This window comes from Bombus fervidus, chromosome 10 (assembly GCF_041682495.2).
Source record: "Bombus fervidus isolate BK054 chromosome 10, iyBomFerv1, whole genome shotgun sequence".
Classification (NCBI taxonomy): Eukaryota; Metazoa; Arthropoda; class Insecta; order Hymenoptera; family Apidae; genus Bombus; species Bombus fervidus.
The window spans coordinates 7,762,764-7,778,410 of NC_091526.1; the positions used below are offsets into that span (position 1 = coordinate 7,762,764).

At 33.8% G+C, this 15,647-nt stretch overlaps 2 protein-coding genes across 12 annotated transcripts in view; both read left to right on the plus strand.

Moving 5' to 3' along the window:
* The first annotated feature begins 401 nt into the window (after positions 1–401).
* Positions 402–4,329, plus strand: LOC139991350 (peptidyl-prolyl cis-trans isomerase B). The gene is made up of 5 exons (XM_072011332.1): positions 402–565; positions 1,511–1,718; positions 1,805–2,007; positions 2,548–2,690; positions 3,781–4,329. Exons 1-5 carry the CDS (start codon positions 458–460, stop codon positions 3,878–3,880), a joined length of 762 nt encoding a protein of 253 aa, XP_071867433.1. The 5' UTR covers positions 402–457; the 3' UTR covers positions 3,881–4,329.
* A 1,291-nt stretch (positions 4,330–5,620) lies between these two features.
* Piezo (piezo type mechanosensitive ion channel component) overlaps positions 5,621–15,647 on the plus strand; it is a 28,846-nt gene continuing 18,819 nt past the window's right edge. For all 11 annotated transcript variants that reach the window (XM_072011755.1, XM_072011759.1, XM_072011766.1 and 8 more), the window contains exons 1-3: positions 5,621–6,010; positions 12,226–12,318; positions 15,416–15,631. In XM_072011755.1, coding sequence (XP_071867856.1) covers positions 12,255–12,318; positions 15,416–15,631 — 280 coding nt within the window. In that variant the 5' untranslated portion in view covers positions 5,621–6,010; positions 12,226–12,254. The remainder of the gene's footprint in view (positions 6,011–12,225; positions 12,319–15,415; positions 15,632–15,647) is intronic.

Below are 15,647 nucleotides of genomic sequence, written 5' to 3' on the forward strand. Positions count from 1 at the left end.
GATATACTTTAAGTTAATATACTTGATGTATTTTGACATAGTTAGAAATAATGAATATGAATAATGACTCAGAGATAAGACAAATTTTATTTTAATTTATAGGCAAGAGAAACGCAGTGGGTAAATGAAAATTGACATTAGAATCACTAATGAAATGTTAAGGAGGAAATAATAGAAGAGATAAGCAGAGACTCTGATTTCTTAGTTTTGTATTTATTAAAAGTACGCAGGTTTTAATAAAATAAAGAGAAACTGTTAGAAATTTTGACGCATCTAATTAACCATGTTGATGATGCGTGGTTCTTTCAGAGTATTAGTTAAAGTATTAGGGTCATTAGTATTTCAGACAAAATTTGCGTAGTTTCAACGTGAACATTCCGCGCAAGCGTCCCCAGCTGTTTCTTTAGTCTCCGCGCGGTGCTTCTGCTCGCATTTAAGCGAGCGTCCGAGTTGAACGATGACGCAGAAACTATCAGAGAATCCGAAGCATTCTGGATGGAATCGTACAGCCATGAAGATCTTTCTGGCGATAGCCTGTCTGGTTGCATTGGCCGCAACTTTAGAGGTACCATTTCGTGTAAAACGTCGGAAATATTCCGGATGCAACTGTGTTTTTCTGCATACCGTTATCTGAACGACGTTAAAGACATCGTCGCGAGAGTTTGGCGTTGTGCTCTTAATCGCGAAAAAAAATACGGAGGAACAACAAAGAATTTTTGTGAAATAAAATTCTAATAGAATTTGAAAGAAATATGTCTGTGATAAAATGTGTATAAATTTCGATATGTGACTAATCTTTACGTGGTGATAATTGCCTGATGAAATTCGAAAGATGTATTTCTACAGAGAAGTTAGATTATGAAAAGAGGATAAAAAGAAGATCGAAGTATAGATCGCTAGCGTTTTATAGTCATATAGGCTGTATAAGGTTTCTTTCATCCACTTAATACCATTGTACGTCGGATTCTCGACGATTCTCAGCGAGAACGGTGCGGTTTGTGAAACGCAAGTTTACACGCGTGAAAGTTGTGGAAATTGAGAATTTATCGGTATAATGTGCCAGAACTATTCACGATACCATTGTGCCACTACTTATCCTATCCGTTTCCCTTTTGTAAAAAAATTGTTTGATTCACTAACTACTATCATTTACAATTCGATTCATTTTACGCGAATAAACCTTCCATTTGGCAGTTGATTTAACGGCGATTTGAAGTTTCTATATTTTAATATATTTTCACAATGAAAGTATATCTCAGTTCGTATCATAAAAGGAAATATTCATATTTTAATACTATTATATTAATTATATTTATATTAATAAAATGTATTCTTATAGTACTTTTTATTTTTCCTGTAATTTTGTGTATTCTTATAACTTTCACATAAAAATTAGCATTCAAATCGGCCCATAAATTAAGATAGGAATTTTTAGAATCGCGATTTCTGAATTTCGAATCAAATCGTCAATTTTTATTCCTCTACACTGATTTCCAAAATTTTATGTCAGAATACTGAGAATCTCACCGTCACTGATCGAGTATACTTGGACATCATGATAGACGATCATCCAGCAGGAAGAATCGTTATAGGATTATTCGGTAATGTCGTGCCTAAGACCACAAAGAATTTCATCACTTTAGCCACTGATGGGATAGGAGGGAAAACGTATAAGGGTAGTAGGTTTCATCGAGTAATTAAGAAGTTTATGATACAAGGTAACCGAAATTGAGGTCAAAGAATTATATTCGGTTTACAACTGGGTAACTTTAGTTCACAATTTGATAATTTGGTCATCTTTTAGGTGGAGATATAGAGAATGACGATGGCACTGGATCGATCAGCGTCTATGGAAAATACTTCGACGATGAGAATTTTGTCCTTGGCCATAATGGGCCCATGTATGTCAGTATGGCAAATGCTGGAAAGAATACGAATGGTTGTCAATTCTTTATTACAACTATTCCCACACCGTGGCTAGATGGGAAACACACTGTATTTGGAAAGGTAACACAATAAACCGCGAATGTTTATGCAAATTTATATTTTTATGAAGACAACTCAGGAAATAGAACCTGAGCAGAGATTCATTTTATCCACTAAATGTTCTTTAGCATTGCGTGCATTTTTGTATTTTTAAATTTCTCATAAATCCGTAAATATCCGCAACAATAGTAAGGAAAAATATATATGTAAACTCCCTAGAGTTCACGTGGGATAGGGACTCTTTTGTTTTACGGGTAGCACGGCTTTCTTTGTTTCACGGACAGAGCGACCCTCTTGGGATTTTACGGACAACCATTTTTGAGAGACACCCTTTTCCCAAACGGACGGACAGAGAGCAACATCAGAGACAGACAAGAACATAGAATAATTATTTAAAATTTTGAAGACTGACGGAGAAAGATCGGTAGCTCAGAACGTTGAAAATCGATTTTCGATTTTCAGACTTCAGAATCGATCACCTGAATTATCCCCAAGATTTACGATCTTACATATATATTTATTAAGAAAGCAGAATTGTGATTTATATTTTTACGTCGACAGGTAATCGAAGGGGAAGATGTAGTTTTTAAGATCGAACAAACGAAAACCGACGCTGATGATGTACCGATTAAACATGTGGTTATCTTCGAATGTGGGTCTATTCCTACCTCGCATCCATTTAAAGTGGATGATAACGTTTACAAGTAAATCGATAAATTGTTATAAAATATTGAGCACTAGTTATTTCTAAAGTAGGTATAAATTTTCTATTGAATTAGCTGGATTTTGGTAGAAATTAACCTATTAACAAAGTAAAATCTTGCAGTAGATAATGTTTAATTATTTACTATAAGTTTTGTATTTTTTTTTTTTTTTTTTTAGAATTGTATAAATTGTTGTTATACATGAGTGTTAAAATATTACAATGTGTGAACGAGAGTATGGTAGAAAGTACAAACACACAAAGGGCATGTAAGCTGAAAAAAGGTATTGTAGTATTGTAAATAATTGTGATCTATTTACAGTGAATGTGGATTGATATAGATGTTGATTAGACAGGAAACGATGGTTATTTAACATGATCGCAACAACGTACTGTACTTTAGACAACTCAATAATCCATTTTCAACTCTCGTCACAACGGATCCAACGCTCACACTCTCACGCGAACCATACTCTCTCGACAACGCTAGCAACACTCTCTCGACAACGCTAGCAACACAACTCCCTCGACAACGCTAGCAACACAACTCCCTCGACAACGCAACTCGTACTCTCTCGACAACGCAACTCGTACTCCCGAGCTTCTCGATTCTCACTCCTTGACTTCTCCCGTAATAGACCAAATTATCAAGAACCGTTTGTTTTTGGCCTGCTGGACCTTAACCATAAAAATAGTTTTATGTTGGGTCATTTAGAATATTGAGGATAAGCGGCAAGGATATGCAGACATCCGGTTGCAATTCCTCTCCCGACGGTGTTTATGGCCAACCCGATATTTTTAGGCCTTGCTTTTCCCACGATACTATAGTATAAAGTATTATAAATACGCTACTTTATGTTCCTCGGTATTAGTTTCCCAACAAATTTTTAATTACATATTTTATTATATTTTTAAGCCAGTGTTATTTAGTTTCTTTCCTGAGATAAAAACGATTGGTTTCTCGTAAAACATACGTAATACTATATGCACTATTAAGTATATAAATATAATTTCAAGTAAGTACAATTTTATTAAACATATGCATCGAATGTGAACAATAAATCCTAATTTATTCTTTCTTTAATTTTCAGTATTTGGGCGTGGATAAAAGCGACATGTGTGCCACTGAGTTTCAGCTTCTCTATTCTCATCTTTTTCCACTGGGCCATGAAGAAATTGGACGTTGATTAACTCTATAATATATATTATACAAATTTTGAAAATTTTTAATCACGACCATAATTCAAAGAATCACGCCATCAGAAGTGGCAAACGACGATAAAAACTCCATATCATAATTTTATGATCATTAAAAGAAGAAGAAAATGAGAAAACCTGCAAGGGTCTTAAGGTTACAAATTTTAAAATTACATTTGTTTCCCAAATTTCTATCAATCGTTTGCTTATAATGTATTCCAAAAATAAGATCAGATTAAACACGCTATTTCATCTTGTATTGCGTGGTGATTACGATGATGATAATGATGCGTATCATTATCGTGATGGTTTTTCATTCAATTTTAATTCAACTCATTCACTCGACTCGGCACAGACAACGAACTGCTATTGCCATCTATCCGTCAATCGATGACACTAATCGATTACTTTTGCAATTAAAAAGTATGCAAATTTGTAGCTAACTTGAGTGACTCGTTTTCCTTATCCAGCACCTCTGTCAGTCTGTGATCCTATTACCACCGGGGTTCCTCCGAAAATAATAGGAACACAGCTGAACTATGGTCTAAAGTAAGTCTATTGTTAGCTCTATTCACCTTCCACGATTTCCAATCCTTACCTAAAACCTGCACCATGATCCTAACTTCCTATTAATATCTAAGCAAAATAATAAGATCAAAATTAAGATACGAATTGGAGTTAACGTTCTACCATCGCTATGTTTCTCTTACAATCTCGCTTTCTTGTCCACTACCTCCATCGTCCTTCTGCGTTTCTGTTAACATCAGAAGACGATTATAGAAGCCAAAGTAACTATAGATCAAAATTGGTATTTCACTCTGTGTATACTTGTTGCAAAATTTATGCTTCTTAATGCTTTATTATTAAAGCTCTATTGCAGTTCTATATCTCTAATAACTTCAGCGATCTTCAGCTGAATTACATATTTTGAAGAGGTGACAGAGATGTTTTATAGTCTCTCGTCGCCTTTCTTGTCTAAATTATAGCTGGATTAGAAGAGGATCGAAGAAGGAGTAAAATAGAATTTGTTTACGAACAAAAATATTCATACGTCTACGATCTATGCAAAATTGGATATTAATTGATTCAGTTGAATTAATATTTGCGAAGGAATCTATATTTCTGTAATACATAATAATCAAATTGCTGATGTTTATGCAATTCCATATTTTTATACATATTATAAGTAAAGAAACAGGGTTTGAATAAAAATTTGTTTTGTCTGCCGTATGTTATAATAAATAATTTATCTCGGATATTCTGCGTATTTTAAGACAGACGTCCACAGTCTAATAATAATAGATAATATATCTTAATATTCTCATACCGTGCGAGACGCGCACAAATTCCTAAACTAAAATTCCTTCGGCGATTGCGAACGTAAAATCCGCAAACCCCGGCGATTAAAAATTTCAGTAGAAATTAATTTCAATCTAAACGTAACGCAAACCAAACTAAGGTAAAGAAACTAGTAATATCTATAGCAATTATCAAACAATCGATATCTTGTTTTCTGAATTAACTGAAGTAAAATATCTCCTGTAAAGTACAGTATTTAAATATTAATAAACTTGCTTATTCCATAGAAAAAAAACGAAAGTTCGCAAATGTATTCACGACGCAACAATCGGAGATACCCCAGATATTCGAAGTTGTTCAAACTACGCTACTGCGAGGGAAATGACGCAAAGGAGACACGCAGGCGCGGATGGTCGACGCCAGAAACGGGCGTAGAAAGGTGGCTCAGTGAGTGTCGAGCCGGCGTTGATCGCCGTTCGTCACCGGATACGTATCAGTGACCCGACATCAGCGAATGCGTCACAACTACTTCTTCGAAACGCCTCATGGGCGTTCGTTAACCTAAATCCACACCGTTTTGGCAAAAATAAAAACATTATATATATATATATATCAACATATATAGAATCAAGTGCATGTTACTGATATCATCGTCAATGAGAAAAAGTTGACAGAAAAAGTGTGACAGCGTGTGATTTCGCGCGTGCTAAAGCCGGAAGGCGTGTGTATGTTGTTGTCCTGGAAGTTCGATCGACGGAAAGACAGCTGGGAGAGAAATCGTGCCGAGGGATGCTTTGAAATACCGACAGAGTTGTTTCATTCAAGGTGAGCCTGTTTCTCTACGGTTCCTTTCTTGTGCCTTGCTATTCACCGATTCCAGTCAGCTGATTGCGTTTCAGTGTGCTTGTTGATGGATGTGTGTGTGTTGATATACACGTATTCCAGGAGTAAAATCATGGCTGTATGGTATGTTCAAGCTGCTGAAAATATATTGAAGGGAAGAAAGCATGGCTGCAGGTGCGTGGACGGTGACAGGGTACGTTGGAGCGAATTTTTGGAACACGGAATGCTTTGAGAAGAGTTTAGTGGATTTGAAACGTGGTCGAAGTTACGCGAGAGTTAAGAAAGGCGACTGATACTTGTGAACTGTTCATTGTGTCAGGATGAAAATTGGAGTATTACGTGTTTTCGGATCCTTATTGGAAAATTCAACGTGTAAATTTTCTAAGATGACGAATTGATAGAGGTGTTTACTGTAGCTACAGACGATATTTGTATATTATTGTATTTGTTTATATCATCCACATGGTATAGTAGTTAATCAGCTCCAATTACATTGAATTTAAAGTTCAGTATCATTTTGTGTTTTTCATATAACTACGCAAATTTGATACTATGAAAATGAAATGATAAAAGAACATATCAAAATTTTGCAAATACTTTTTACAGTCACTGTATCTGAGTAGAAGGTAGGTGTAATAAAATGTTAAAGAATGGATAAATCAGGTGCTACAACGACTCACTGCTGTTATGTTTAGCTTCAACAAAGATTTTTTCAAATAATCTGACCATTCTTTCTTTATTCAAACAAACAAATCTTGAAACTTAACATTCCTTATATTTCTTCGAGACCAAAAGCATTTATTACGTCACAATTCCGTCGTATCCAGAAGTTTTCTGTTTCTTACTGAGTTTAATAAAAATTCCAAAAAATCAGTAGGAGGTACGTTGCGTGTAACACGAGATACGAGGAACCTGACCGTTCCACGCGGTTGAAACGTGAATCGTTCGTAAAGCAGTCGATGTTTCACTGGTTTACGATTTGCCAAAGATATGGGAACGCTGGAAGATCGTAACAAGCGTTCACGAAACACGTGCATCGATCTGTTTATTCCAGAGCATGGTTCCAAACTAGGAATAGGAGAACATGGCAGCGAGGGCAAATATTTCGATCGATTGACAATAATTATTTGTACTGCCGACTGTTTCAAATCACGATAAGGATGAATCATATCGTATACGATCTATTTGTTCCTTCCTGTCTTCCTAGCGAATTTACATTCGTCCTTGGCGATGTAACCGATAATGCGTACTGTCAACTCGAAATTACAGACAATTACAGTGTCAACCATGTGCTTTTCGCGCGGCTTAACGTTATATAGAGATTGGAAAATAATTTGCGAAAAGGAATAACTTGCATTTTTCTCTGAAACGCTTCTTACCGAAATTGAATCCTTCATTTCCAAACTGTGAATATTCAGATTAAAAAGTTTCCCTCTTCTTTAAAAAGTTGTTTTATTAAAATCAAGTATTCTATTTATAAAACAAACGCCGAAATTAAGAAGAAATTTTTCATAAGATTACTATAAAAAAATTACGCGCTCCGTTAAATTGGAGCTAAAAAGAAATTAATTTTATTCCTCTGAAATTCGCCCAGAAAATTTCCTAATGTAACAGAAGAACTAAGAAATCGTTGTTAATTTAAAATGAAATAGAATTAATAACAAAAATAATGCAAATTTAGATAAAACGTTTAGGCATTGTTTAAACGATGTCATTGCTTATCAAATTATCAAGAAATTCAACGCGAATTATATGTATTCTGAAGGCGTAACGAGCATCGTGCACTCCCTTAATCAAGACCTTTCATATCGCGTGTGGCACGCATCTACGCAGAAGCTGCTGCACGCAATGTGCACGCGTTTCTTTGTAAAAGGGTGTCCAAGGAGCGTAATAAAGTTTAACGGTTGCGAATCAAAACCCGAGTTTCTTTTAAACGACAAACAAGTAATTATTCTAAGAAGACTTTGTACGCGTTGTGTGGTCGTTTATTACGTTTTTTTAATGTATCCTTGATGTTTCATGAGAAATTTTTAATACTCGTTAATACGTATTTTGCATTAATTAGATGAGTAGCATTTAATGAAATAGGGGCGATAATTTTCCTCTTTTCGTTTCCTTATCGTGTTTAGAAGTTAATGAATGTTTCTATGGAGAAAGAACAGTTGACACGTGTGTTCATTCAGAAACGATTCAGCCTGTCCAGTGTAACAGAATGCTGTGCGTTTTCCATAAAAGATGAGTAGGTTTCACTCCTAGAATACTGAGAGCTAAAATTATCGAGATACCACGGTGCTTTTGTCATCGATATTGATTCGTAGTGTACTGACGAATACTAATTCTGCGATTGCAGTAACTTTCTTACAACTGACACCTTTATATCAGTCAGCATTTTATTTTAACAAAATTGAAACAGCTACTTCGGTAATACAAATTAAATAATTTTAATACGGTACAAATATTTTAACAAAATTAAATTAATTTTGTATTAAAATTTAAATTGCACAATTTTAGTACAGCCTGTGAATTCGACACAGAACTCTTGCTAACATCGTATCACCGTATTATCTATTTGCAAACTGACAATCAGTATGATAGTCATTCGCGATCGATGTGATTGGTGTCAGAAAAATTTAGAAGCAAACATATAACTCTAGGATCTAGAGATTATTTTGAACCAGGTAGTAGCGTGTTTGATAATTACGAGCAAGAAAACACTGCTCTTTTGTACAATCGAATTAATATGTAAACTGTATATTTTTATGAAACTTCGTATTTTGATGAATCTGATTTTAAAAAGTGCGATTTAAATAGATTATTACATCCATTAAATATTCCAATGAACGCTCTAGTTTCCATATTTTATATAACAAGTACAGCTATCGTTTAATTTGTGTAGCATTTGTCGAACCGGTTTAGTAAGGACAGAACGACACGCGACTGATTAAAATACAGTTTCACGTGCCGAGTCGCTTAAGTAACATAAATGTGCTTAATGTACAGCGACAGGTGATCGTTCACTTGAACTCCTAGACAACAGGTCCCTTGAATTTCATGTACTGCGTTTTAAGTGATATTTATTTTCTTCTCTTACATTGCTTAATCATGACTGAAGCAGATTAGTTATTCATTCAGATAGAATTACTAGCAGTTTGCCTCGTAATATTGAGTCATGCTCATGACTGTCTAACTTGATAAAGAAAGATCGTATTTTTAACAAAGTTTCATTTCAGTTCTATCCGTAATTTCTCTGTTCTCTGTCCAATCTGTAATGCATATTAAGTATCCGATTTTAATGATTTATATTTTATTGTTAGAATAAATATTAAGTAAATGTTAAAAAGATCAAAATTATATACATAAGAGAAAATCGTCAATTTTAGAATGATATACAATGATACATTTAAAGAGACAAAAATACTTATCGAAAAAAGAAAAGATTTAAAAAATTGATGCAACAAAATCATACAATGTTTTTCAATATTCTGCGCCTAATATAAGAATTCCAAGCTAATAAATTAAAGTTTCATAAACTGAGGAATATGTGAATTATCTTTTCTTGTTTCGTCAATAATATTTGTAGAATATATCTCTTCAAACATTCACATAGGCGTATTATCGACTGATTACCCTGTTGAAACCCCGTTTATAAAACTGGGTATATTGCTTCGTCTTTTCTTGATATCTCGCGATAATTCTCTATAAAAACAAACATATATATATATATATATATACGATTACACAAATTGTACAATTTAGTTACATTTTTAACTTGTCAAGAACAACCATGCACGAAGCAAAGTAATTCACCGCGGAGGAATTCGAATTTGTCTGAACGTAAACAGGAAACTCTGAACCTCTTATTTCTCAATTTCATTTTAAAATTAGTCACACGGAAATGATATAACATCTATTGTTTCAACATTTATTTTGCGAACAGGTGTAGGTTGCTGCGATTACATAATAATTTTATTTCGATCGTAAATACGATCAATGGTATAGCATGTCGATGACAAATTTTCGTATAGAGTTACGGCCGTAAATTCTAAAACGCTATACTTCCATTTAGTCCTATCTTTCTATAATCGCGTGGGCCCTTTATCTAGGGCAAACGATAAAACCTTGCCCATGCATCCATCTGTTGGAGCACTTCAAAATATCGAGAGGCTACCTGTAGTCTGAGATAAATGCAAATGAATAATCAAGATGACTAGTATCGGTAATATCGACGAAAAACTTAAGATCGCTAAATTTTCAAGAACTCTATGCGTTACTCTTTCATTAATGAGTCTTTCAAGAAACCCGCCTCTTTCGATCATTGAGAGAATTATGTTGATGGTTTGGCAGAGGCAATTTTTGGAAAAATTGAGAAAACTGCTTCGGAAGTTTCAGTTCTAGTTTCTTAGTTACGTTTTAATTGGTAATTATAATGGTTCTTAGAGATCATTGTTCTTTTCGTATTTACACAAAAAGTAAATATTTTGTGAAAATTTTACTATTTGACAAAGAAATACGTTCAATGTCCCTTATGGCGTTAAACAATTTTTGTTTAGATAAATTTCTCACTTCATATTCTAAAAGTAATTAAAGGCGATATGTTAAAGAGAATTTTTACCAATATTACATAATATAACCATGTAACAGTGTTTATTTATAGTTCTCTTTTCTTTCTTTACTATACTGTTACACTCAATATTACTAAAAATTCTTTTAAATATTTCGATTTTGAAATACAAAATAAGAAATCTATCTGATTGGGAACTATCGTATACCATTGTGTATACATGTGGCCTTTTTTTCAGAAAAATGTCCCCATCTTTATATTTACTACTAAATACTACTAATTTTGTTATCACTGGTCGGACGATAGCGAGGCTGATTCCGAAAACGTGTAGACGCACCTTTTATGGGACGAGTAAAGTCCAACCCCGTATAATTGCTTGATAATTAAGTTGGGCGTGCCTGCTTTAACCGAAAAACGAACAAGCTGAAAGGTCTTTTAATTCTCAGAACCATTCTACCTGATAATTTGAAGTTCGTAATTTCCTTCTTAACTTTGTTCCCGTTTTCATCGATCCTGAATGAACATGCAACTATTTCTACAAACACGGTCGAAAGAAAGGTCTTAAAAACGATCTTAACGTTGTAGGTGCATGAAAGTTGAAAGGACTTTTAAAGAAATATTCTCTTATTTTCTCTTTTTTTCAACGTTTCGTTTATTCAAAATGGCAAATGAGACGTTAAATCGATCATAAATCGTAAGATTCCACAAGATATATATAATTCTGGTGATCGTCCAAAAACGTGTAATGAGTGGCTAGCTTTTTTGAACAAGAAACCAAGTGTGTCACCATTGTGAAATCTTAGACGGAAGCAGGAAATGGGTGCAGATGGTGTATAGCGTACACGTCACACACTAGATACATTGGTTACATGGTTCGGGTGTTATTAATGTTTGGCATGTTAGCAATTTTTCATGAAAATAATCACCATGATATAAAGATAGATAAAATGAAAATATTTCTTTGAAATTTATGACATGCCGACTACACTTGGTATTTTTATCTCATTGAGTTTTTATTAATATTTATTTACATATGTATAACCTTACAGATGTATCGCACTGATAATTTATTTATTAAAAATAAATATTTATTTATTTATGCTTTCTGCAATTGAAGATATTCAAACGTTCAAGTTTCGAGAATTCTTTAGATTGTGATTGATGCAATAAAAATTGAAATTCTCAGTGGTAACTGGCCTGTGATAAAAATTAACCCACGTATAACTGTAATTTAATAAAGCGCATAGCGCACAAATAGAAAGTGTCCTTTCGATCAAACCAAATTGACCTCGTTCTGTCAATGGTTAATTAATTGACAAATCGTGTCAAGAAATATCAGAAGAAATGTACTGTACGGTTTTACGAAAAATCTACGCGAAAGAATACAATGTAACGGTAAGTAGTAAAATTCTACAGACCGTAAATTCTGAAGGGTCAGCTCGGTTGTAAAAGCGAAGGCCGAGCGTAAGAACGGTAGAATCGCGTCTCATGGTAAAACGAGGTTAAAGGTATCCGACTGCGGCAGTGTCGTATCGATTCTAGTCGAGCTGACATTGCCGTTCTGAAATCTCGAGATGTTGACAGCGTACACGGTGGATAATTTTACAAGCAACCTTCTTCTCTTTGCGTGTTTCAGGGTGAAAGGCCATCCGAGCAAATCAAGGCATGTCCAAGTATTGGCTGAACGTGGCCCTCCTCAGGGTTGTGCTGCCGCTTGTCTTGACAGGATGTGAGTGTCGACATTACACCGTTCTTTTATTAATTTCAAATATTTTATCATCACACTATTGAAAATAATTCGAGGAAATTTAAGGGAAACATGTAATTTCTATAAAAAAAAAAAAAAAAAAAAAAAAAAATTGTGGAAATCGAATGATTGGAATATTTGTATCGGATCTTTAAAATACTAGAAATTAACAAAATAAAAGTTTTATGAATGGAGTATATGAACTATTAAATATTGGAAAAATAAAGAATCATTTCGAGTAAATAAAATATTAAATATTGATATTCTTTTGAATGTTTGGAAATTGATTTGTACTTCTAAATGCAATATTTTATTGCACTTTGAATTGTTCATTTATGATATGATAATATAATTACTTTAGTTACAGTACGTGTTGATAAAGAAATTGATATAAACTGATATAAAGTGTTCTACTTTCATTCATAACGTTTCCGAAGATTTAAACGCCATATTACGATAGTAAAATATTGTTAGAATTTTTACAGACATGTTTATCGTATGAGGGAATTAATTTATCGTATGTAAAATATCGAATGATTCTTCTTCTTTTGTACCAAAAATTAGAAATGTAAAAAGAAGGTACGTCGACTCTACATAAAAGAACAAGTTCTGGAGTGTACCGAAAATTTGAAAAATCCATGAATTTTTATTTCACTAATTATATGAAGGAGAACGTCTCAATGACATCATCGAGTTAAAATAGCTGTGATTTGTAATCGACTAGTGACCTTAGGTTGTATCTGATCCTGGGCGAATGGATCATGAGAAACTGGAAAGACAATATAAATTTCAATCTAGAAATAGGTGAATAAGCGAATGAGAATCTAACAAATTCATAATCCTTTCTCTCCTTTTTCGTAATTTATTTTAATCCGTGATCGATGACATATCTATTATTAAAATCGATACAAAATAAAATTATTATTTCAATTAATGTTGCAAAATTAACTATTCTTTCAATCATTTATTAGAAGCGTAATTTACTTTATTAGAAAATGTAATATAAATTTACTGACGGATACATCGTACGGAAGAGTTCGCATGTTGACCGTTCTATTACTGTGGCCAGCTTAATAGCATCATTAATTATCAGAATGTTATCAACATGCCACATTGCCACATATGCTAGATCGTTCTATGGTACGTAATAGTATGCCGTATATAACGTTGCTGAATTCCAATTCTTTCTAAATAAATAAAAATATCCCTCGCATAACGCCAATTGATCCTTTATGATTGTCAATAATTTCGGGACAACAACAAATTACGTAGACTGAGAACGTTGAAATGAACGTTACAAGAATACGAATGACGCAACTTGTCGTTCTCACGTCCGATAAAATGAAAAACGAATGTTTTCGACGATGGACGGAAATACAACCGGCACTTATGTACCGTATCATTTGAGAAAGCTCCTTAGAATGCCAGAGTGACATGGTCGGAACACGTTTTTAGTCTCGAGTTATAATTAGAAGGACAATTTCGTTCAATAACCACGTGAACCGTATTATCAATTTTCTCCAATCGAGGAAAAAGGAGTCGCAAATAAACTTTCGTCATAGCAGAAAGCTTCATAGATGAAAGGCAATTCTAATGCACTTGAGTAAAACCTTTTTATCGTAAATATAATTTCGAGAGGCTACTTTGATCTTCTGGCTTCAATCAGGCGTCAAAAAAACAACTGAGAAATTACGACGCTGAATATAACATTGTTATCGCTGGAATTATCATTTTTCACAAGTTGGTTAGAATAATTTGTTGTCTGTGGTTTCTATTATTAACGATGTACTGTTGAAAAAAAAAACACACATGCATGTTATGATACTCTTGCACGGGAAAATAGGAACGTTGTATAATTCTGATGATTCTTCGTAATCGTTCACAATTAATCTCTTATCTCTTATTTCAATGATTTCGATCCTTAAAAGGGACGCGATATTTTCGAATGAACGAATCGAAGATGCAAATCCTTAGAAATTATAGTACAACAATATTGAAATAGAGAGAATGGTGTATACTCGAGTTTACTTGGCAGCTGGTCAAACTTTTCGTTTGTGCACACAACGAAGAGAAAATAGTAAGCAGAACGTACTTTACGAATAGAAAGTGCTTTCATAAAGTCGGTACGTGAATTGGAGCAAATTGGAATGAGGATTATCTCCCCGAGAAATTTTCTTCAAATAAACCGACCAGGTTTTCGAGAATCACAAGCTGCTTCTTTTAAGACGCTCGCAAATAAATTAATTGCTTTTCACGCTTCCTGACGAAGCGAATGTAATTAGCGTTCCGACAGTACCAATCCAAACCGATTTAATTACTCGTACATATGTTTGTCCTCCTTTACGAACCATGTTCCATGCATAATAAGTTTTGAAATATCGTTTAGAGCGATGGCTATCTTATTCGTGCATACAAATTGGTAGAATTCATCGTATGATACAGGGGGTGTAAAATGTCATTCGTGGTAGAATTTCATCTTTGAAGTCCCCAGGTTGAAATTGACCTTTCTTTTACCCCATTTCATTTCTTCTCGTACCGACAAAATGAACTGCATTTCTACGCGTGACGAATATCAGTCGGAAAATGTCGTGGAATGAATATATCTCACAATGTCATTTACATTGTAATTTATAAGTATGTCACAGTTGTTCATATCTTTCTAAAAATAATTTAAAAATTTGGCATCTAAGTATTGAATGTCATGGCAAGAACTTTACTTTAAACATTTTAATATATATTTGCATATTATGTACAATTTCGAGAGTATAATATACAAATAGGTACTTCTAAATTTAATTGAAATTAGTGTTTACTATGAATGTTATACTATCTTCGTTGCATAGTTAATGTTATGCATTCTTTGAATATCTATTACAGTCTATGAATATTTCATTCCACGGTATATTAATATTAAGTTGGAATATAGTTACATGCTCGCCACCGAGTATATTATATTTTTGCATTTTTTAATTTCTCATAAACGGACAAATATTCGTAGTATGTATATTATTAAAATGATAACAAATAAAATATTAAAATAGAATAATATTATTAAAATTGCAATTCTCGAATTAAACAGGTATAATATGGCGACCTGTAGGATTGTCTCTGGTTTACTTGGCTCTGATGCTATACTCGCCCCATGTACCGGTACCAGACGCGAAAACAATGGCTGGCCACACAGGGCACTATTTAAAAACTTGCATCGGCCTGTCTTTTCTCACAACAGTCAGCCAACTCACTTTTCACATAGTTCTATTAGCTCTACCTGCTTATGGTCACTTCCTTCACAACTGTACGTAACTATGCCC

Bases quoted from the DNA above. Each gene is read 5' to 3' on its own strand.
- LOC139991350 (XM_072011332.1), top strand. From the start codon at position 458: ATGACGCAGAAACTATCAGAGAATCCGAAGCATTCTGGATGGAATCGT. The intron at 2,008-2,547 runs GTAACACAATAA...TTACGTCGACAG, and splicing joins AACACACTGTATTTGGAAAG to GTAATCGAAGGGGAAGATGT. The intron at 2,691-3,780 runs GTAAATCGATAA...TTTAATTTTCAG, and splicing joins GTGGATGATAACGTTTACAA to TATTTGGGCGTGGATAAAAG.